At 44.0% G+C, this 23,563-nt stretch overlaps 1 protein-coding gene across 3 annotated transcripts in view; it reads left to right on the top strand.

Annotated features, from left to right (window-relative positions):
• Positions 1-23,563, top strand: part of LOC109869945 (cadherin-related family member 1) — a 150,570-nt gene that overhangs the window by 62,821 nt on the left and 64,186 nt on the right. For all 3 annotated transcript variants that reach the window (XM_031805225.1, XM_020460268.2, XM_031805226.1), the window contains one exon: positions 9,857-10,060. In XM_031805225.1, coding sequence (XP_031661085.1) covers positions 9,857-10,060 — 204 coding nt within the window. The remainder of the gene's footprint in view (positions 1-9,856; positions 10,061-23,563) is intronic.

A 23,563-nucleotide genomic window follows, 5' to 3' on the forward strand; every position in this document is an offset into this window, starting at 1 on the left:
GTCAGTCAGGAAAGCAAAGGCTAGCTTTTTCAAGCAGAAATTCACATCCTGTAGCTCTAACTCCAAAAAGTTATTGGACACTGTAAAGACCATGGAGAACAAGAGCACCTCCTCCCAGCTGCCCACTGCACTGAGGCTAGGTAACACGGTCACCACTGATAAATCAATGATAATCGAAAATTTCAATAAGCATTTCTCAACGGCTGGCTATGCCTTCCTCCTGGCTACTCCAATCCCCGCCAACAGCTCCCCCCTCCCCCCCGCAGCTACTCGCCCAAGCCTCCCCAGCTTCTCCTTCACCCATATCCAGACTGCAGATGTTCTGAAAGAGCTGCAAAACCTGGACCAGTACAAATCAGCTGGGCTAGACAATCTGGACCCTCTCTCTCTAAAACTATCTGCCGCAATTGTTGCAACCCCTACTACCAGCCTGTTCAACCTCTCTTTCGTATCGTCCGAGATCCCTAAAGATTGGGAAGCTGCCACGGTCATCCCCCTCTTCAAAGGGGGTTACACCCTAGACCCAAACTGTTACAGACCTACAGTATATCCATCCTGCCCTGCCTATCTAAAGTCTTCAAAAGCCAAGTTAATAAACAGATCACTGACCATTTTGAATCCCACTGTACCTTCTCCGATGTGCTTCAGAGCCGCTCACAGGTGCACCTCAGCCACGCTCAAGATACTAAACAATATCATATAACCGCCAGCGATAAAAGACAGTACTGTGCAGCCGTCTTCATCGACCTGGCCAAGGCTTAAAACTCTGTCAATCACCGTATTCTTATCGGCAGACTCAAAAGCCTTGGTTTTTCTGACGTTTGCCTCGCCTGGTTCACCAACTACTTTGCAGACAGAGTTCAGTGTGTCAAATTGGAGGGCATGTTGTCCGGGCCTCTGGCAGTCTCTATGGGGTACCACAGGGTTCAATTCTTGGGCCAACTCTTTTCTCTGTATATATCAATGATGTCGCTCTTGCTGCGGGCGATTCCCTGATCCACCTCTACAAAGACAACACCATTCTGTATACTTCAGGCCCTTCCTTGGACACTGTGCTAACTAACCTACAAACAAGCTTCAATGCCATACAACACTCCTTCCGTGGCCTCCAACTGCTCTTAAATGCTAGTAAAACCAAATGCATGCTTTTCAACCGTTCACTGCCCGCACCCGCCCGCCCGACTAGCATCACCACCCTGGATGGTTACGACCTAGAATATGTGGACAACTATAAATACCTAGGTGTCTGGCTAGACTGTAAACTATCCTTCCAGACTCATATTAAACATCTCCAATCCAAAATCAAATCTAGAATCGTCTTTCTATTTTGCAACAAAGCCTTCTTCACTCACGCCGCCAAACTTACCCTAGTAAAACTGACTATCCTACTGATCCTCAATTTCGACAATGTCATCTACAATATAGCTTCCAACACTCTACTCAGCAAACTGGATGCAGTCTATCACAGTGCCATCCGTTTTGTTACCAAATCACCTTATACCACCCACCACTGCGACCTGTATGCTCTAGTCGGCTGGCCTTCGCTACATATTCGTTGCCAGACCCACTGGCTCCAGGTCATCTATAAGTCTATGCTAGGTAAAGCTCCGCCTTATCTCAGTTCACTGGTCATGATAACAACCCCCACCCGTAGCACACGTTCCAGCAGGTATATCTCACTGATCATCCCCAAAGCCAACACCTCATTTGGCCGCCTTTCCTTCCAGTTCTCTGGTGCCAGTGACTGGAACGAATTGCAAAAATCGCTGAAGTTGGAGACTTTTATTTCCCTCACCAACTTTAAACATCTGCTATCTGAGCAGCTAACCGATCACTGCAGCTGTATAGTCCATCTGTAAATAGCCCACCCAAGCTATCTACCTCATCCCCATACTGTTTTTATTTTATTTACATTTCTGCTCTTTTGCACACCAGTACCTCTATTTGCACATCATCATCTGCTCATTTATAACTCCCAGTGTTAATCTGCTAAATTCTAATTATTCACTCCTATGGCCTATTTAATACCTACCTCATGCCTTTTGCACACACTGTATATAGACTTTCTCTACTTTTTTCTACTGTGTCATTGACTTGTTTGTGTTATTGGCTGTGTTTATTGTTTACTCCATGTGTAACTCTGTGTGTTTTTGTCTGTGTCACACTGCTTTGCTTTATCTTGGCCAAGTCGCAGTAAGAAATAAGAACTGGTTCTCAACTAGCCTACCTGGTTAAATAAAGATGAATCTTAGTCCTGTATTGACTGGATCTTAGTCCTGTATTGACACTTTAGCTGTTTGATCGTTCATCGGAGGGCATAGCGGGATTTCTTATAAACTTCCGATTAGAGTCCCGCTCCTTGAAAGCGGCAGCTCTAGCCTTTAGCTCAGTGCGGATACTGCCTGTAATTCATGGCTTCTGGTTGGGATATGTACATACGGTCACTGTTGGGGACGATATCATCGATGCACTTTTTGATGTAGCCAATGACAGATGTGGTGTAATCCTCATGCCATTGGAGGAATCACGGAACATTTTACAGTCTGTGCTAGCTAAACAGTCCTGTAGCCTAGCATGGAATCAGGAGGATGGAATTATGGTCAAATTTGCCAAATAGAGGGTGAGGGAAAGCTTTGTATTCATCTCTGTGTGTGGAGTGTAGGTGGTCCAGAGTTATTTTCCCTCTGGTTGCACATTTAATATGCTGACAGAAATTTGGTAAATCAGATTTAAGTTTCCTTGCATTAAAGACCACTGCTAATGGAAGCGCCGCCTCTGGGTGAGCGTTTTCTTGTTTGCTTATGGCGGAATGCAGCTCATTCAATGCTATCTTAGTGCCAGCCTCTGACTGTTGTGGTATGTAAATAAATAGAAAAATATAGATGAAAACTCTCTCAGTATGTAGTGAGTTCTGCAGCATATCATGAGAAACTCTACCTCAGGCGAGCTATAGCTCGAGACTTCCTTAGATATTGTGCACCAGCTGTTGTTTACAAAAATACCTAGACCGCCGCCCCTTATCTTACCAGACACAGCTGTTATATCCTGCCGGTACATCATATAACCAGCCAGCATTATTTTGATATTGTCGACGTTCTGCCATGACTCTGTGATGCACACGATATTACAGTTTTTAAATCTCCAATTGGTAGTTTAATCTTCCCAATAACTGGTTCATTTTATTGTTCAAAGATTGCATGTTTGCTAGCAGAATTGAGAGGAGTGGGGGTTTATTCGATTGCCTCCGACTTCTCTGAAGGCAGCCCGCTCTCCAGCCTCTCTTCCTCCACCTCGTCTTCACGCAGATCACTGGGGTCAGAGCCTGTTCCCAAGGGAGCCATATATCCTCCTCCTCGTGCTCATCAAAGTTGTGAAATAAGAAAAAGGATTCTGCTAGTCTGTGGAGAGTAATCGCAGTCCTGATGTCTAGAAGTTATTTTCCGTCATAAGAGACGATGGCGGCAACATTATCTACAAAAATAGTAAAAATAATTTACAAACAATGCAGATAAGTATTAATTTTTTTAACACAATTGGTTGGGGGCACGTAAAACGTCTGCCTTTTGCTCCAGCACCATCTTACAAATGAATGCTTGTTCTATCAAAACCCATTATTTTTCCAATGTTAGATCTTATTTCTCCCCAGTAAGCTTCAATTGCGGGGCAGGACCAAAAGATATGAGAGTGATTCGCCCTTGAGCCCGCATTCTCTCCAACAAGGGTGTTGGGAGCCAATTTGTTTTGATTTCAGTTTAGGTGTAATAAAGAAACGTATAACATTCTTCCAACAGAATTCTATCCAAGACCTTGAGTTGGTAGAGCTTAATTGAGTCGTAAATATGTTCAACCATGTTTCATCAGTTATTTAAATGTTATGTCCCTCCTCACATTTCAGTTTAATATAGAGTGTTTCTTTGAGGTTTCAATACCCAGTTAAAGATTTGGAATCACTTTTTTGATACTCTGTTACGTTCTACTTTTCAGAGTAAATAACTCAACGGACACACTAGAAAAGCTTAACCAAGTTTAATTCTTCCTAGAGGGTCGATGCAGCTGTAATTCAGACACTTCCAAAGGAAGTGAATTCCACCTGTCCAGATCATCATATATTTTCTTGTTGATGGAAACGCAATTCTTGTCATCATGTTTGGGTGTAACTTTTAGAAGATTTACTCCAAGATCTTTAATGGATGAAGAGGTCCACTGGAAGTTATACCTGCTCTTCAGCTCTTGCTGTGGGGTTTAATAATATAGTAGGGCTTGGCTCTTGTGTACATTAACCACATACCCTGAATATGTTCCAAATGTTTGTAAAACATCCATCAATCAATGTACACTTGAACCTGGGTCTTTAATAATAAGATAACACCATCAACCAGCTTCATGAGGAATGGTTTTCCAACAGTCTTGAATTCTAAATAAATCACAGACAGTGTCACCAGCAAAGCACCCCCACAGCATCACACCTCCTCCTCCATGCTTCACGGTGGGAACCGCACATGCAGAGATCATCCGTTCACCTTCTCTGCATCTCACAAAGACACGGTGGTTCGAACCCAAACCTCAAATGTGGACTCATCAGACCAAAGGACAGATTTCCACTGGTCTGATGTCCATTGCTCGTGTTTCTTGTTCCAAGCAAGTCTCTTCCTCTTATTGGTGTCCTTTAGTACTGGTTTCTTTGCAGCAATTTGACCATGAATGCCTGATTCACAGTTGATGTTGAGATGTGTCTGTTACTTGAACTCTCTGAAGCATTTATTTGGGCTGCAATCTGAGTTGCAGTTAACTCTAAGTAATTTATCCTCTGCAGCAGAGTCGTAACTCTGGGTCATCCTTTCCTGTGGCGATCCTCATGAGAGCCACTTTCATCATAGTGCTTAATGGTTTTTGTGACTGCACTTGAAGAAACTTTTTTAAAGTTCTTGAAATTTTCCGCATTGACTGACCTTCAGGTCTTCAAGTCTCTCGTTTCTCTTTGCTTATTTGAGCTGTTCTTGCCATAATATGGACTTGGTCTTTTACCAAATATTCTGTATTCCACCCCTACATTGTCACAGCACAACTGATTAGCTCAAACGAATTAAGAAGGAAAGAAATTCCACAAAAACTCCATTTAACAAGGCACACCTGTTATTTGAAATTAATTCCAGGTGACTACCTCATGAAGCTGGTTGAGAGAATGCCAAGAGTGTGCAAATCTGTCATCAAGGCAAAGGATGGCTACTTTGAATAATCTCAAATATAAAATATATTTAGATTTGTTTAACACTTTTTTGGTTACTACATGATTCCATGTGTTATTTCATCATTTTGATGTCTTCACTATTATTCTACAATGTAGAAAGTAGTAAAAATAAAGAAAAACCCTGGAATGAAAAGGTGTCCATACTTATCACTGGTACTTTGTACCTTATGTTCACTGCCTCTTATTGTTATTCCCTGTAAAGATGGGTCCTGTCTTATTGCCTTTGCTAATGGCTCGATGTCCAAGGTGAAGTGCATGGGTGAAAGATTACAGCCTTGTCTTGCCCCTTGTTCATTCATCTTTATTCTAGCAGTCGGACATGATTACAGTGTTTTAAAGCACTGTAATACTTCTTTTTTTAAGCCAAATCTAGCCATAACTTTGAATAGATAATCCCATCCCACTGAATCAAATGCTTTTTCTGCATCTGGACTGATTAATATAGCACTTGTCTTACCCTGAGTGGTCAGGATGTGGTCCATGACATGTAGTGTTCTCCTCATCCTTGTCACAAGTCCGACCGAGGGTGGCTTCCCTTCCTGGTCGGGTGGCGCTCGGCGGTCGTCGTCACCGGCCTATTAGCTGCCACTGATTGTCTTTCCTCCCCCTCCTTGTATGTTTATTGGTAGCACCTGTTTGTGATGATTAGTTGGGCTTCTTTAGACAGCCGGCCCTCCTGTTTGTTGTGCGGGATTAATTATTGTAACCTTCGGCTCTGTAGTAGAGGAACGTGTTTGTTCCTGGTCGTGAATTTTCAGTTGTACATTTTTCATTCCCCGTGTTTGGGGCCGTTATTATTGTGAGCACCCTGTGGTGCTTTGGTGCATTAAAGAGCACAGCATTGCACTCTCTGTCTCCTGCGTCTGACTCCACACCCATGACACCCGGAGCATTACAATCCTGTCCTGTGTCTGTCTATTTTGTATTAACATCTTAGTGATCCCTTCCCGTTCGAATCCCGTCAACGGGATTGATAAGACCAGTGAAATTGCAGAATGCCAAATTCAAAACAGAAATACTCATAATAAAAATTCATAAACATACAAGTGTTATACATCAAAATAATCCAGCCGCTGTGTCAGATTTCAAAAAGACTTTGCGGCAAAAGCAGACCATGCGATTATCTGAGGACAGCGCCCCACATACAATCACATGAAAATCAGATTTCAACCAGGCAGGTGCGCGACAAAAGTCAGAAATAGCGATATAATTAATGCCTTACCTTTGCAGATCTTCTTCTGTTGGAACTCCAAAATGTTCCAGAAACATCACAAATGGGCCTTTTGTTCGATAATGTCCTTCTTTATGTCCCAAAAATGTCAATTTATTTGGCGCGTTTGATTCAGAAATACACCGGTTCCAACTCGCCCAGCATCCAACAAAGTATCTAATAAGTTACCTGTAGACTTGTTCCAAACATTTCAAACAACGTTCCTAATCCAACCTTAGGTATCCTAAAACGTAAATAATCGATCAAATTTAAGAAGGAATATATAGTGTTCAATACCGGATAAATACAACATGACGCGCAATCCAGTTCACACGCACTAAACAGAAGAGTCCACTTGGCTTGACACTCAAAGAACAGCCTCTAGTTCCTCATTTCTCAGGCACTAGGGGCTGAGTGGAGTGGAATCTAGTGGAAGCCATAGGAACTGCAACCAGGTTCCTATTAAATAGTGCTTCCCATAGAAAACCAATTGAAAACACAGTGAGCTTCCTGGGTGGTTTGTCCTCGGGGTTTCGCCTGCCAAATCAGTTCTGTTATACTCACAGACATTATTTTCACCGTTTTAGAAACTGTAGAGGGTTTTCCATCCAAATCTACCAGTTCTATGCATATCCTAGCATCTGGGCCTGAGTAACAGGCAGTTTACTTTGGGAATGCTTTTCATCCGGACGTGAAAATAGTGCCTTCTATCCCTAAGAAGTTTTTAAACCAGTTTTATCCCTGTCATTCAAATATGCTATAATCTGCTCCATTCTTTTGTCTATTATTGATGCATACAGTTTATCACCCATGTTAAGAATTGTGATAGGTCTATAGGAACTGCATTCCTTCTTATCTTTACGCTCTTTAGGATTTACAGATATTATGGCTTTATGGAAGATCCCCGTCCTGCAGATCCCCGTCCTGCAGAGTCCAGTTAAAACAGGCCAGAAGTAGATGTTAGTAGTTGTTATTTTATTTAACTAGGCAAGTCAGTTAAGAACACATTCTTATTTACAATGACGGCCTACCAAAAGGCAGAAGGCCTCCTGTGGGGACGGGGGTTGAGATTAAATATAAATATAGGACAAAACACACCTCACGACAAGAGAGACAACACTACATAAGGAGAGACCTAAGACGACAACATAGCAAGGCAGCAACACATGACAACACATCATGGTACGAAAACAACATGACAACAACACAACATGGTAGCAGCACAAAACATGGTACAAACATTAATGGGCAACAAACATGAATCTTCTCTGAAGGCTTTGAACAATTCTGAAAGGAAGCCTTCAGTGCCTGGAGATTTGTTTGTTTTTTGATTAGATATTATATGATTCATTTCTTCAATGGTTATTTCTGAAGTAAGTCAATAATTTTGCTTTGTCCCAACTGAGGGGATATCAAGTGAGCTCAATAAATGCTCTATTGTCTGCCTTCTCTGGTTGCTTGTACAGATTTGTACCATATGATTCAAATGCATTTTGTATTTCATCCAATTTGCATGTAATCTTCTTTGATTTGGGGTCTTTTATTTTGGCAAATGTATTCCGTGCTAGTCATTTTGTTGCCTTTGTGCCTGCTTCATAATATTGTTGTTTCAGAAACCTGAGCTTTTTCTCTACTTCTTCACCATAAATCTGGTAAATCTTCTGTTATAACTTTAGAATCTCACATATTCACTGTGAAATGAATATGATATTGTTCTAAGCTTCCCAATGATTCCTGTAATTTCAGCAGTTTTGTCATGTTCTGACCTTTATTTCCTTTGTTTTGTATTTATTTAGTATGGTCAGGGCGTGAGTTGGGTGGGCAGTCTGTTTGTTTTTCTAGGTTTTGGGTATTTCTATGTTTCGCCCTAGTATGGTTCTCAATCAGAGGCAGGTGTCATTAGTCTCTGATTGAGAATCATACTTAGGTAGCCTGGGTTTCACTGTGTGTTTGTGGGTGATTGTTCCTGTCTCTGTGTTTGCACCAGATAGGACTGTTTAGGTTTTCGCACATTTATTGTTTTGTTAGTTATTTCATGTCTAGTTCCTTTATTAAAGAACATGAATAACCACCACCCTGCATTTTGGTCCGCTTCTCCTTCACCACAGGAAAACCCTTACAAGTTTCTGTGCTTTAATCTTTATCTTGAGAGATGATGTGGTATATTCCCTATCTGACGTGAAAGTCACGCCATAGATCAAGCAGTCCCTAAATCCTGTAATATTCTATTGAACTTTTTAGCAAGCAGACAAATTTTCCTATTTTGATTTGTGCTGTCCAATTTTCAGTTTAAAATCATGTTAAAACCCCATGTTTCTGTGGCAATTAAATCAAACACCTTCCTAAAGAAGACCATGTCACTCCCCGGGGGCGCATATTCATAAAATAATTAAATAATAATTAAATAATTAAATTCATCAAGGAAAACCAAACACCTCTCATCACCCTGAGAATTATATCCCCACAGTGAAGCATGGTGGTGGCAGCATCATGCGGTGGGGATGTTTTTAATCGGCAGGGACTGGGAAACTGGTCTGAATTGAAAGAATGATGGATGGCGCTAAATACAGGGAAATTCATGAGGGAAACCTATTTCAGTCTTCCAGATATTTGAGACCGGGACGGAGGTTCACCTTCCAGCAGGACAATGACCCTAAGCATACTGCTAAAGCAACACTTGAGTGATTTAAGGGGAAACATTTCAATGTCTTGGAATGGCCTAGTCAAAGCCCAGACCTCAATCCAAATGAGAATCTGTACATCAGCAGAACCAATCCAGCTTGAAGGAGCTGGAGCAGTTTAGCCTTGAAGAATGGGCAAAAAATCCCAGTGGCTAAACCTGCCAAGCTTATAGAGACATACCCCAAGAGACTTGCAGCTGTAATTGCAACAAAAGGTGGCTCTACAAGGTATTGACTTCGGGGGGGTGAAAAGTTATGCACAGTAAAAACAAAGTCTTCAAAGTGGGAGGCATGTTGTGTAAATCAAATGATACAAGCCCCCCAAAAATATATTTTAATTCCAGGGTGTAACAAAATAGGAAAAATGCCAAGGGGGTGAATAGTTTCGCAAGCCACTGTAGCAAGATAGTTTATTGCTGTGGCTATTCACCTTAGCTTGGTACACAACAAATTCTGATTGAGAGGAAGCATGAGCACCACCACCAATCAAACTACGCAACTTCCTACTGAAAAAGCCCATTACCATGACAAACTAGCGTTGCCATGTCAGCAAATGACTACAATCTGAACACACACAAATCTGATTTGGTCAATTGTAACTCTTTATTCCAAAACAAAACTGGTTTGATTATTAAGGCCTTTTGATTATTACGGGTTCAAACCAGGTTCAGACTTCATGGTATGATAAGGGTCTAATAATCATCTCTCTCTGTCCAGGCCTCTGAGGTCAGCCCTGAGGGGAACCTTATGGACTATGGGTTCACCACGGTCGTTATCCGGGTGGTAGACCTAAACAACCACCCCCCCACCTTCTATGGGGAGAATGGACCGCAGAACATGTTTGAGATGACCATGTACGAACACCCTCCAGAGGGAGAGATCATCCGTGGTCTGAAGATCACGGTCAATGATTCTGATCAGGTGAGTTTTTCATAGCGTTCTCTTATGGACCGCTGATTGCCTGGCCGACACCAAGGAATTGAACATTCCTTTATTTGAAGTGTACCTACATAAAGAAATTATAACACATCCATAAGCAGTATGAACATTTTATAAACGCTTATGTTAACCACTGCAAGTTTAAATCTAGAAACATTACTATGACATATATCAAATAAAACTTCCAATAGTTCTATAGATCACAAGAGTTGAATTCATCAAATGAATAAACATTTATGGTTTTTAAGACAGCAGCATCATACTAGGAAGTATTTATTAGTTGCTTGCAAAAGCAGCCACACTTTAAATATTGCACAAAATCTTTTTTACTTTGTTATTATTAATGGGGCTTGCGAAGCAAGAATACCCACTTTAAATCGTTGACATACTTAATCTTATTATTATTATTCTGGAATGCTACTTCTTTTAACCTCTCTAGGGTAGGGGGCAGCATTCGGAATTTTGGATGAAAAGCATGCCCAAATTAAATGGCCTGCTACTCGGGCCCAGAAGATATGATATACATATAACTGGTAGATGTGGATAGAAAACTCTAAATTTTCCTAAAATGTTATAATAGTGTCTGTGAGTATAACAAAACTGATTTAGCAGGCAAAAATCCATTCAGGAAGTTGTTTTTGTTTGGTTTTGTAGTTTTCTATTCAATGCCATTACAGTATCCATTGACTTCGGACTCTATTTGCAGTTCCTATGCCTTCCACTAGATGTCAACAGTCTTTAGAAATCGTTTCAGGCTTGTATTCTTATAAATGAGGGAGACCAGTAAGACCAGTCTGAACAAGTGGACCCTAACGTGACGCAGAGTTTTTTCAGGCGCATGTGCATTTCTTGTTTACCTTTTATATTGACAACGTTATTGTCCGTTTGAAATATTATAGATCCTTTAGGCTAAAAAAACTACCTTGAGGATTGAATATAAACATCTTTTGACATGTTTCTATGAACTTTACGGATACAATTTGGATTTTTTTGTCTGATTGTTTTGACTTTTGAGTTTGAGCCTGTGGATTACTGAAGAAAACGCGCTAACAAAATCTGAGGTTTTGGGGACATTTATTGAGTAAATTAATGTTTTCTGATTGCCACCATATGAAGATCATCAAAGGTAAGGGATTAATTTTATCTCTATTTCTGAGTTTTGTAACACTTCTGCTCGTCTGATTACTGTTTGTAATCATTTGTCAACTGGGCTATGTTCTGGGCTAGGTATGTTCTGGGCTAGGTATGCTTTCGCCGAAAAGCATTTTAGAAATAGGACACTGTGGTTGGTTTAACAAGAAGTTAATCTTTAAACCTATGTCAAATATGTTTTGTTTTCTGAATTTTTATAATGAGCATTTCTGTAATTGGATTTGGCACTCTGCAACCTCACTGGATGTTGGCCAGATGGGACGCTAGCGTCCCACATACCCCAGAGAGGTTAAACCATTTAAACTAGAAACGCCATTCAAAAGGTTAAAAATGGGCTGGATTGAGTTGCTTACATCTTTAATACTTTTTAAACTACACTGAAAAAATGCAGAAATACAACATGCAACAGTTAGTCATTTTAACCTGTCTAGGACAGGTTCCGCTAGTGGAAACACTAACCAACAGCCAATGAAATTGCAGTGCGCCAAATACAAATCAACAGAAATCTCATAAATCAAATATCTCAAACATACAAGTATTAGGCACCATTTAAAATATAACATTCTCATTAATCCAGCCACAGTGTCGGATTTCAAAAATGCTTTACAGCGAAAGCGCCACAAACAATTATGTTAGGTCACCACCAACTCACAGAAAAACCCAGCCATTTTTCCAGCCAAAGAGAGGAGTCACAAAAAGCACAAATAGAGATAAAATTAATCACTAACATTTGATGATCTTCATCAGATGACACTAATAGGACTTCATGTTACACAATACATGTATGTTTTGTTCGGTAAAGTTCATATTTATATCCAAAAATCTTATTTTACATGGGCAGTTCCAAAATATTGCAGAGAGCCACATGAATTCACAGAAATTATTAATGTTGATGAAAATTCAAGTGTTTTTCATAGAACTTTTTAATGCCACCGCTGTGTCAGATTTTAAAAAAACTTTACGGAAAAAGCATAATCAGAGAACGGCGCTCAGAGCCCAAACAGCAAAAATAAAATCCGCTATGTTGCGCAGTCAACATTAGTCATAAATAGCATTATAAATATTCACTTACCTTTGATGATCTTCATTCACTCCCAGGAATCGCAGTTCCACAATAAATTTTGTTTTGGTCGATAATGTCCATCATTTATGTCCAAATAGCTTCTTTTGTTAGGGCGTTTGGTAAACAAATCCAAAATCACGTTCAGGTACAGTTGGATGAAAAGTTCAAAAAGTTATATTACAGGTCAAAGACACTTGTCAAACTAAGTATAGAAACAATCTTTAAGATGTTTTTATCATAAATGTTCAATAATGTTCCAACCGGAGAATTCTATTCTCTGTAGAAAAGCAATGGAACTAGAAATACCTCTCATGTGAAATGCGCGTGACTGAGAACGAGGCTGCTGGCAGACCCCTTAGTCAAACAGCTCCCATCCGGCCCCCCTTCACATGAGAAGCCTGAAACAACAGTTGACATCTAGTGGAAGCCTTAGGAAGTTCAACATGACCCATATCCCACTGTCTCATTCGACCCCCCTTCACATTAGAGTCAGACAAAGTTCTATTGACTGACATCTAGTGGAAGGCGTAGGAAGTAAAAACTCATCCACATTTCGCTGTAATTTCAATGAGAGCTTGGTTGAAAATCTGCCACCCCCAGAAAAATACAAACATGAAGTGGAATTTCTCAGGTTTTTGCCTGCAGAATGAGTTCTGTTATACTCACAGACATAATTCAAACAGTTTTAGAAACTTCAGAGTGTTTTCTATCCAATACTAATAATAATATGCATATACCTGAGACTGAGGAGCTGGCCGTTTACAATGGGCACCTTTTCATCCAAGCTACTCAATACTGCCCCTGCAGTCATAAAAGTTAAATAAATTCATTAGGTCCTAATCTATGGATTTCACATGACTGGGTAAACAGATATGCATCTGTTGATCACAGATACTGTACCTTAAAAAAAGTAAGGGCGTGGATTAGAAACCCAGTCACTATATGGTGTGAACTGCATTTGTTTCATAAACAGGCTTTTGATTGTGGCCTGTGGAATGTTGTTTCACTCCTCTTCAATGTCGATCCAGAGCATCCCAAACGTGCTCAATGGGTGACATCTCTGGTGAGTATGCAGGCCATGGAACAACTGAGGCATTTTCAGCTTCCAGGAAGGATGTACAGATCCTTGCGACGTGGGGCCGTGCATTACCATGCTGAAACATGAGGTGATGGCTGTGGATGAATGGCACGACAATGGGCCTCAGGATCTCGTCACGGTATCTCTGTGCATTCAAAGTGCCATCGATAAAATGCAATTGTGTCATTGTCCGTAGCTTATACCTGCCCATACCATAACTGTCTGCCATCTGCCCGGTATAGTTGAAAAAGGGATTAATCTGTGCCAGTGGACATCGAAGGTGAGCATTTGCTCACTGAAGTCGATTACGACTCTGAACTGCAGTCAGGTCAAGACACTGTTGAGGACAACGACCACGTAGGTGAGGTTCCCTGAGATGGTTTCTGACAGTTTGTGGAAAAATTCTTCAGTTGTGCAAACCCCTAGTTTCATCAGCTGTCTGTTTGGCTGTTCTCAGATGATCCAGCAGGTGAAGAAGCTGGATGTTGAGGTCCTGAGCTGGCGTAGTTACACACGGTTTTGAGGCCGGTTGGACGAGAGCCCTACTGCAAAATTATCTTAACGACGTTGGAGGCGGCTTATGTTAGAGTAATGAACATTCAAATTATCTGGCAAAAGCTCTGGCCACAATTACTGAACACAACCACACAACTACAGACCATGAGTACTGATCACAGCTACTGACCACACAACTACTAAACAACACAACTAAAGACCACAACCACGCAACCTCTGACCACAACCACAAAATTACTGACCACAACTACTGACCGCTACAGACCACAATACGACCACAGCTACCAACCACAACCACACGGCTACTGACCACAACCACGGAACTACTGACCACAACCATGAAACTGACCACAACTACAGAACCACACAACTACAAACCAAAACTACTGACCACAACTATTGACCACAACCACAGAATTACTGACCACAAAACTACTGAACCACACAATTAATAACCAAAACAACACAACTGTTGACCACAACTACTGCTCTGGTCTGCACTAGCTCTGGTCCAGCTCTGGTCTTGGGCATAGCTAGCTAGCTCTGATTAGCACTAGCTTTGGTTGCGTGTTGGTGGCAGGGAAGTCAGGCGCAGGAGAACGAACTTGGTATAAACGGAGTCGTTTAATAAGTGCTGACCAAACTCCAAAAAACGAAATATATAAAATAACAAAGTGGGTACAAAAACCCGTCCCACACCAACACATACTAGCACAATCACATACAATAAAACAATATCCGACAAGGACATGAGGGGAAACAGGGTTAAATACACAACATGTTATTGATGAGATTAAAACCGGGTATGAAGCAAGACAAGACAAAACCAATAGAAAATAAAAAATGGATCAGTGCTGGCTACACTGAGAGGGACCAACTTCGGCGGAAGTTGTGACAAAACTTTTCATACACAGTTTCAATAAAAAGTATGTGAACCCTTTCAAATTACCTGGATTTCTACATAAATTGTCCAAAAAATGTGATCTGATCTTCCTTTAGTCTACAACAATAGACAAAACACGGTGTGCTTAAACTAATAACACACAAATATTTTTATTTTTGTTGTCTATATTGAATACATAATTTAAACATTCACAATGTAGGTTGGAAAAAGTATGTGAACTCCTAGACTAACGACTTCTCCAAAAGCTAATTGGAGTCAGGGGTCAGCTAACCTGAAGTCCAATCAATGAGATGAGATTGTAGATGTTGGTTAGAGCTGCACTGCAATATTTTAAACACTCAAAATGTGAGTTTGCTATTCACATGAAGCATTGCCTGATGTGAACCATGCCTTGATCAAAAGAGATCCTAAATCAAGCATAAATCTTGATAAAAGCCTTGATGTTCATCAGTAAGACAAATTGTTTATAAATGGAGAAAGTTCAGCACTGTTGCTACTCTCCCTCGGAGTGGCCGTTCTGCAGAGATGATTGCAAGAGCACAGCACAGAATGCACCAGTGAGGTTAGGCAGAATCCTAGTGTCAGCTAAAGACTTACAGAAATCTCCTGAACATTCTAACATCTCTGTTGATGAATCTACAATACGTAAAATACTAAAACAAGAATGGTGTTCACTGGAGGACACCATGGAAGAAGCCACTGCTGTCCAAAAAAACCATTGCTGCATGTCTGAAGTTCACAAAAGAGCACCTGGATGTTCCACAGCGCTACTGGTAAAATATTCTGTGGACAAATTAAACTTAAGTTGAGTTGTTTGGAAGGAAAACACAACAAACACTATGTGTGAAGAAAAAAGGCACAGCACAGCACACCAACATCAAAACCTCATCTCAACTGTAAAATATGGTGGAGGGAGCATCATGGTTTGGGGCTGCTTTGCTGCCTCAGGGCCTGGACAGCTTGCTATCATCGTTGGGTGATACAACAGGACAATGACCCAAAACACAGAAGTAAATCAACAACAAAATGGCTTCAACAGAAAAAAATGCGCCTTCTGGAGTGGCCCAGTCAGAGTCCTGACCTTAATCCGATTGAGATGCTGTGGCTTGACCTCAGAAGCAGTTCACACCAGACATCCCAAGAATATTGCTGAACTGAAACAGGTTTGTAAAAAGGAATGGTCCAAAATTCTTCCTAGCCGTTGTGCAGGTCTGATCCGCAACTACAGAAAATGTTTGGTTGAGGTTATTGCTGCCAAAGGGGGTCAACCCGTTATTAAATCCAAGTGTTCATATTCTTTTCCCATCCTGCACTATGAATGTTTACACGGTGTGTTCAATAAAGACATGAAAACATATAATTGTTTGTGTGTTATTAGTTTAAGCAGACTGTTTGTCTATTGTTGTGACTTAGATGAAGATCAGATCAAATTTTATGACCAATTCATGCAGAAATCCAGGTAATTCCAAAGGTCCAGGTAATTCCAAAGAAGAGGGGCGGGGGGGGGGGTATGCCTTATGATTAACGAGACGTGGTGTGATCATAACAACATACAGGAACTCAAGTCCTTCTGTTCACCTGATTTAGAATTCCTCACAAACAAATGTCGACCGCATTATCTACCAAGGGAATTCTCTTCGATTATAATCACAGCTGTATATATTCCCCCCAAGCAGACACATCGATGGCCCTGAACAAACTTGATTTGGCTCTATGTAAACTGGAAACCACATATCCTGAGGCTGCATTCATTGTAGCTGGGGATTTTAACAAGGCTAATCTGAAAAAGAGACTCCCTAAATTCTATCAGCATATCGATTGCGCAACCAGGGCTGGTAAAACCCTGGATCACTGTTATTCTAACATCCGCGACGCATATAAGGCCCTCCCCCGCCCTCCTTTCGGAAAAGCTGACCACGACTCCATTTTGTTGCTTCCAGCCTATAGACAGAGACTAAAACAAGAAGCTCCCGCACTCAGGTCTGTTCAACGCTGGTCCGACCAATCTGATTCCACGCTTCGATCACGTGGATTAGGATATGTTCCGCATTGCACCCAACAACAACATTGACGAATACGCTGATTCGGTGAGCGAGTTCATTATAAAGTGCATTCACGATGTTATACCCACAGCAACGATTAAAACATTCCCAAAACAGAAACCGTGGATTGATGGCAGCATTCGCGCGAAACTGAAAGCGCGAACCACTGCTTTTAACCAGGGCAAGGTGATCGGAAACCTGACTGAATACAAACAGTGTAGCTATTCCCTCCGCAAGGCAATCAAACAAGCTAAGCGTCAGTATAGAGACAAAGTAGAGTCGCAATTCAACGGCTCAGACACAAGAGGTATGTGGCAGGGTCTACAGTCAATCACGGATTACAAAAAGAAAACCAGCCCCGTCGAGGACCAGGATGTATTACTCTCAGACAGACTAAATAACTTTTTTGTTTTTGCTCGCTTTGAGGACATGGCCCGCTACCAAAACCTGCGGACTCTCCTTCACTGTAGCCGACGTGAGTAAAACATTTAAACGTGTTAACCCTTGCAAGGCTGCAGGCCCCGACGGCATCCCCAGCCGTGTCCTCAGAGCATGCGCAGACCAGCTGGCTGGTGTGCTTATAGACATATTCAATCAAACCTTATCCCAGTCTGCTATTCCCACATGCTTCAAGAAGGGCACCATTGTTCCTGTTCCCAAGAAATCTAAGGTAACTGAGCTAAACGACTACTGCCCCGTAGCACTCACTTCCGTCATCATGAAGTGCTTTGAGAGACTAGTCAAGGACCATATCACCTCCACCCTACCTGACACCCTAGACCCACTCCAATTTGCTTACCGCCCCAATAGGTCCACAGATTACGCAATCGCAACCACACTGCACACTGCCCTCACCCATCTGGACAAGAGGAATACCTATGTGAGAATGCTTTTCATCGACTACAGCTCAGCATTTAACACCATAGTACCCTCCAAACTCGTCATTAAGCTCAAGACCCTGGGTCTCGACCCCGCCCTGTGCGGGTACTGGGTACTGGACTTCCTGACAGGCCGCCCCCAGGTGGTGAGGGTAGGTAACAAAATCTCCACCCCGCTGATCCTCAACACTGGGGCCCCACAAGGGTGTGTTCTGAGCCCTCTCCTGTACTCCCTGTTCACCCACGACTGCGTGGTCATGCTCGCCTCCAACTCAATCATCAAGCTTGCGGATGACACCACAGTGGTAGGCTTGATTACCAACAACTACGAGATGGCCTACGGGGAGGAGGTGAGGGCCCTCGGAGTGTGGTGTCAGGAAAATAACCTCACACTCAATGTCAACAAAACAAAGGAGATGATTGTGGACTTCAGGAAACAGCAGAGGGAGCACCTCCTTATCCACATCGATGGGACAGTAGTGGAGAGGGTAGTAAGTTTTAAGTTCCTCAGCGTACACATCACGAACAAACTGAATTGGTCCACCCACACAGTCAGCGTTGTGAAGAAGAACCTCAGGCGGTTGAAGAAATTTGGCTTCTCACCAAAAGCACTCACAAACTTCTATAGATGCACAATCGAGAGCATCCTGTCGGGCTGTATCACCGCCTGAGGCGGCAACTGCTCCACACACAACCGTAAGGCTCTCTAGAGGGTAGTGAGGTCTGCACAACGCATCACCGGGGGCAAACTACCTGCCCTCCAGGACACCTACACCACCCGATGTCACAGGAAGGCCATAAAGATCATCAAGGACAACAACCACCCGAGCCACTGCCTGTTCACCCCGCTATCATCCAGAAAGTGAGGTCAGTACAGGTACATCAAAGCAGGGACCGAGAGACTGAAAAACAGCTTCTATCTCAAGGCCTTAAACAGCCACCACTAACATTGAGTGGCTGCTGCCAACATACTGACTCAACTCCAGCCACTTTAATAATGGAAATTGACGGAAATTGATGTAAAATAGCGACTTTAAACAATGCCACTTAATATAATGTTTACATACCCTACATTACTCATCTCATATGTATATGTGTATATACTGTACTCTATCATCTACTGCATCTTTATGTAATACATGTATCACTAGCCACTTTAAACTGTGCCACTTTGTTTACGTACCCTACATTACTCATCTCATATGTATATACTGTACTCGATACCATCTACTGCATCTTTCCTATGCCGTTCTGTACCATCACTCATTCATATAACTTTATGTACATATTGTCAAACCCTGACCATAGTTTGCTTTGTATGTTTCTATGTTTTGTTGGGTCAGGGTGTGATCTGAGTGGGCTTCACGGTTGTCTTTTTGTTTTGTAGTGTTCAGTTTTTTCAATTCAAATGACGAACACTTACCACGCTGCGTATTGGTCCTCTGATCCTTCTCGCTTCTCCTCGTCAGATGAGGAGGACGAAGACAGCCGTGACAGAATCACCCGCCCAAAATGGACCAAGCAGCGTGGTAACGGGCAGCAGCAGCAGCAGCAGCAGCAGCAGCGGCCAGCATCACAAGACTCCTGGACATGGGAGGAGGAGATTTTGAACGGAGAAGGACCCTGGGCACAGGCTGGGGAATATCGCCTCCCCAAAGCAGAGCTGGAGGCAGCGAAAGCTGAGTGGCGGCGATATGAGGAGGCAGCACGGCAGCGTGACAGGTACGAGAGGCAGCCCCCCAATTTTGGGGGGGAAGGCACACGGGGAGTGTGGCGGCACACGGGGAGTGTGGCTAAGCCAGGTAGCAGACCTGAGCTCACTCCTCATGCTTATTATAAGAAGCGCGTTACTGGACAGGCACCGTGTTATGCGGTTAAGCGCACGGTGTCGCCAGTACGTGCCCATAGCCCGGTGCGCTATAGGGCAGCCCCCTGAAAGTGTCATGCGAGTGTGGGGATCCAGCCAGGGCGTATGGTGCCTGCTCAGCGTGTCTGGTCGCCGGTACGCCGATTCGGTCCAGGGTATCCTGCGCCGGCTCTGCGTGCTGTGTCTCCGGGGCACTGGGAGGGTGCAGTTCGTCCTATGCCTGCGCTTCGCTCGTTCCGGCCAAATGTGGGAGTGAAGCCTAAGGGAGAGGTGCCCGTAGTAGGCACTAGATCTCCAGTGCTTACCCATAGCCTGGTTCAACCTGTGCCTGCACTCTGGAGGGTCCGGGCTAAAGTAGTTGTCCAGCCTGGGGGAGTGGTGCCAAGGCTGTTCCCCAGAGCTCCAGTGCTCCCCCACAGCCTGGTCCGTCAGGTGCCTCCTCCTAACACCAAGCCTCCTGGAGGTCTCCCCAGCCTGGTGGGTCCTGTGGCAGCCCCACGCACCAGGCTGTCTCTCTGTCTCCTCCCTACAAGTGCTTCAGTCTGTCCTGAGCTGCTAGAGTCTCCCGTCTGTCCTGAGCTGCTAGAGTCTCCCGTCTGTCCTGAGCTGCTAGAGTCTCCCGTCTGTCCTGAGCTGCTAGAGTCTCCCGTCTGTCCTGAGCCGCTAGAGTCTCCCGTCTGTCCTGAGCCGCTAGAGTCTCCCGTCTGTCCTGAGCCGCTAGAGTCTCCCGTCTGTCCTGAGCCGCTAGAGTCTCCCGTCTGTCCTGAGCCGCTAGAGTCTCCCGTCTGTCCTGAGCCGCTAGAGTCTCCCGTCTGTCCTGAGCCGCCAGAGTCTCCCGTCTGTCCTGAGCCGCCAGAGTCTCCCGTCTGTCCTGAGCCGCCAGAGTCTCCCGTCTGTCCTGAGCCGCCAGAGTCTCCCGTCTGTCCTGAGCCGCCAGAGTCTCCCGTCTGTCCTGAGCCGCCAGAGTCTCCCGTCTGTCCTGAGCCGCCAGAGTCTCCCGTCTGTCCTGAGCCGCCAGAGTCTCCCGTCTGTCCTGAGCCGCCAGAGTCTCCCGTCTGTCCTGAGCCGCCAGAGTCTCCCGTCTGTCCTGAGCCGCCAGAGTCTCCCGTCTGTCCTGAGCCGCCAGAGTCTCCCGTCTGTCCTGAGCCGCCAGAGTCTCCCGTCTGTCCTGAGCCGCCAGAGTCTCCCGTCTGTCCTGAGCCGCCAGAGTCTCCCGTCTGTCCTGAGCCGCCAGAGTCTCCCGTCTGTCCTGAGCCGCCAGAGTCTCCCGTCTGTCCTGAGCCGCCAGAGTCTCCAGTCTGTCCTGAGCCGCCAGAGCCGCCAGTCTGTCCTGAGCCGCCAGAGCCCCCAGTCTGTCCTGAGCCGCCAGAGCCCCCAGTCTGTCCTGAGCCGCCAGAGCCCCCAGTCTGTCCTGAGCCGCCAGAGCCCCCAGTCTGTCCTGAGCCGCCAGAGCCCCCAGTCTGTCCTGAGACGCCAGAGCCCCCAGTCTGTCCTGAGACGCCAGAGCCCCCAGTCTGTCCTGAGCCGCCAGAGCCGCCAGTCTGTCCTGAGCCGCCAGTCTGTCCTGAGCCACCAGTCTGTCCCGAGCCGTCAGAGCCGTGTGTCAGCCAGGACCTGCCAGAGCCGTCAGTCAGCCAGGACCTGCCAGAGCCGTCGGTCAGCCAGGACCTGCCAGAGCCGTCGGTCAGCCAAGACCTGCCAGAGCCGTCGGTCAGCCAGGACCTGCCAGGCCGTCAGTCAGCCAGGAGCTGGCTGACCACAACCACACAACTACTGACCACAACTACTGCCCACAAGTACTGACCAAAAACGATTGACCACAGCAGCACAACTAATGGCTATAACTACTGACCACTACTGACCATAACTAATGACCACAACGACACAACTACTGACCACAACCACTGACAGAAATCACTGGCCAAAAACGATTGACCACACTAGCACAACTCATGGCTATAACTACTGACCACAGCTACTTACTAAAAATACTGACATATACTGACCAAAACTAATGACCACAACTACTGACTACCAATGACCACACAACTAATGACCACAACTACTGACCATGACCACACAACTATTGACCACATTTACTGATCAGAACCACACCCCTACTGACCACAACCACACAATGACTGACCACACAATTACTGACCAAAACTACTTACTTACCTACTTATTTACTGACTTTATTTTCCCCATGGGGAAATTTTGTTGCAGTGTCATGTACACATTTAAAGTGCCATTTAAATACAAAACAAAATTGACAATACAACTTTCACAATAGTTACGCACCAATAAAAATAATAATAGTAAGAAATAAGAAGTAAAACATGAAATAAAAAGAAGAAAAGACTAGCCTGCTGGCCTTATGGAGTCAATGGGAACATTCACCCGAGCTATTTAGGAGGAATATCACACCTGGCACAAATGATTGTCTCGTTCTATTTTTCCTGCTGAGGCATACCCTATACCTGCGCCCAGAGGGGAGTAATTCAAAGTCCAGGTACAGGGGGTGACTTGGGTCTGGTTTGTGAGCCTTACGGAGGGCCCTGACCTTAAAGATCTCCTCCAGGCCTGTCTGTTTGACTCCAAGTACCTTGTGGAGGGCCCTGACCTTAAAGATCTCATCCAGGCCTGTCTGTTTGACTCCAAGTACCTTGGGGAGGGCCCTGACCATAAAGATCTCATCCAGGCCTGTCTGTTTGACTCCGAGTACCTTGCTGAGGTCCCTGACCTTAAAGATCTCATCCAGGCCGGTCTGTTTGACTCCAAGTACCTTGGGGAGGGCCCTGACCTTAAAGATCTGATCCAGGCCTTTCTGTTTGACTCCAAGTACCTTGCTTGCTGTGGTAATAATCCTTCTCAGCATGTTTCTCTGTCTGACAGTGACATTGCCAAACCAACAAACAATACAAAAAGTTTAAATACTCTCAAAAAAGGATTTGTAAAACAGAGTCAGTATAGTACAGTCTATATTAAAAGAACCCAACTTTTTTTTGTAGATCAGGTCTGTACATTTACTCCACTGAAGCTTATTGTCCAAAAGGACACCCAGATATTTATATTCCTCTACAATTTCTATATTCTGACCTCTGGTAGATGTTGCAGAGGTAGGTGTTGTACGCTTCCTGAAGTCTATGCACATCTCTTTGGTCTTGTTGGTATTGAGGACCAAGTGTGATTCCTCACACCACTCTACAAAGTAATCTAGGACCGGGCCATGATGTTCCTCATCATCATCGGGGTGGCAGGGTAGCCTTGTGGTTAGAGCGTTGGACTAGCAAACGGAAAGTTGCAAGTTCAAATCCCTGAGCTGACAAGGTACAAATCTGTCGTTCTGCCCCTGAACAGGCAGATAACCCACTGTTCCTAGGCCGTAATTGAAAATAAGAATTTGTTCTTAACTTACTTGCCTAGTTAAATAAAAGGTAAAAAAATTCAATAAATAAAAAATATCAGGCTGATCAAGGCAGTGTCATCAGCGAACTTAACGAGGTGTCTGTCAGTATGGGAACTAGTACAACTATTAGTGTACAAGATGTACAGAAGTGGGGACAAAACACATCCCTGAGGAGAGCTTGTGTTGGTATTGCGTATATCCGACACATGGGGACCTATTTTGACACGCTGTGATAGTTGGCTCAGGAAGTCCAACAGCTGCAAAACCAGCCCCCCATCTAAGGAGAAGTCCCGAATGAGTCTCTGTGCCAGAATGTAAGGCTGGATTGTGTTGAAGGCAGAAGAAAAGTCAACAAACAGAACCCTGATATGGGATTTGGCCCCCTCTAGATGTCTATAGACCATGCTAAGGAGGGTAAGAATGTAAGAATGGCATCATCAACTCCTCTGCTAGGCTGATAGGCAAACTGAAATGGGTCAAAGAGCTTCTGGGTGACACTGAGAATATGACTTTTCACAATTTTCTCAAGGCATTTCATTACTAAGGATGTCAAGGCGACAGGGTGGTAGTCATTCA

Source organism: Oncorhynchus kisutch, linkage group LG25 (assembly GCF_002021735.2).
Source record: "Oncorhynchus kisutch isolate 150728-3 linkage group LG25, Okis_V2, whole genome shotgun sequence".
In the NCBI taxonomy this organism is placed as follows: Eukaryota; Metazoa; Chordata; class Actinopteri; order Salmoniformes; family Salmonidae; genus Oncorhynchus; species Oncorhynchus kisutch.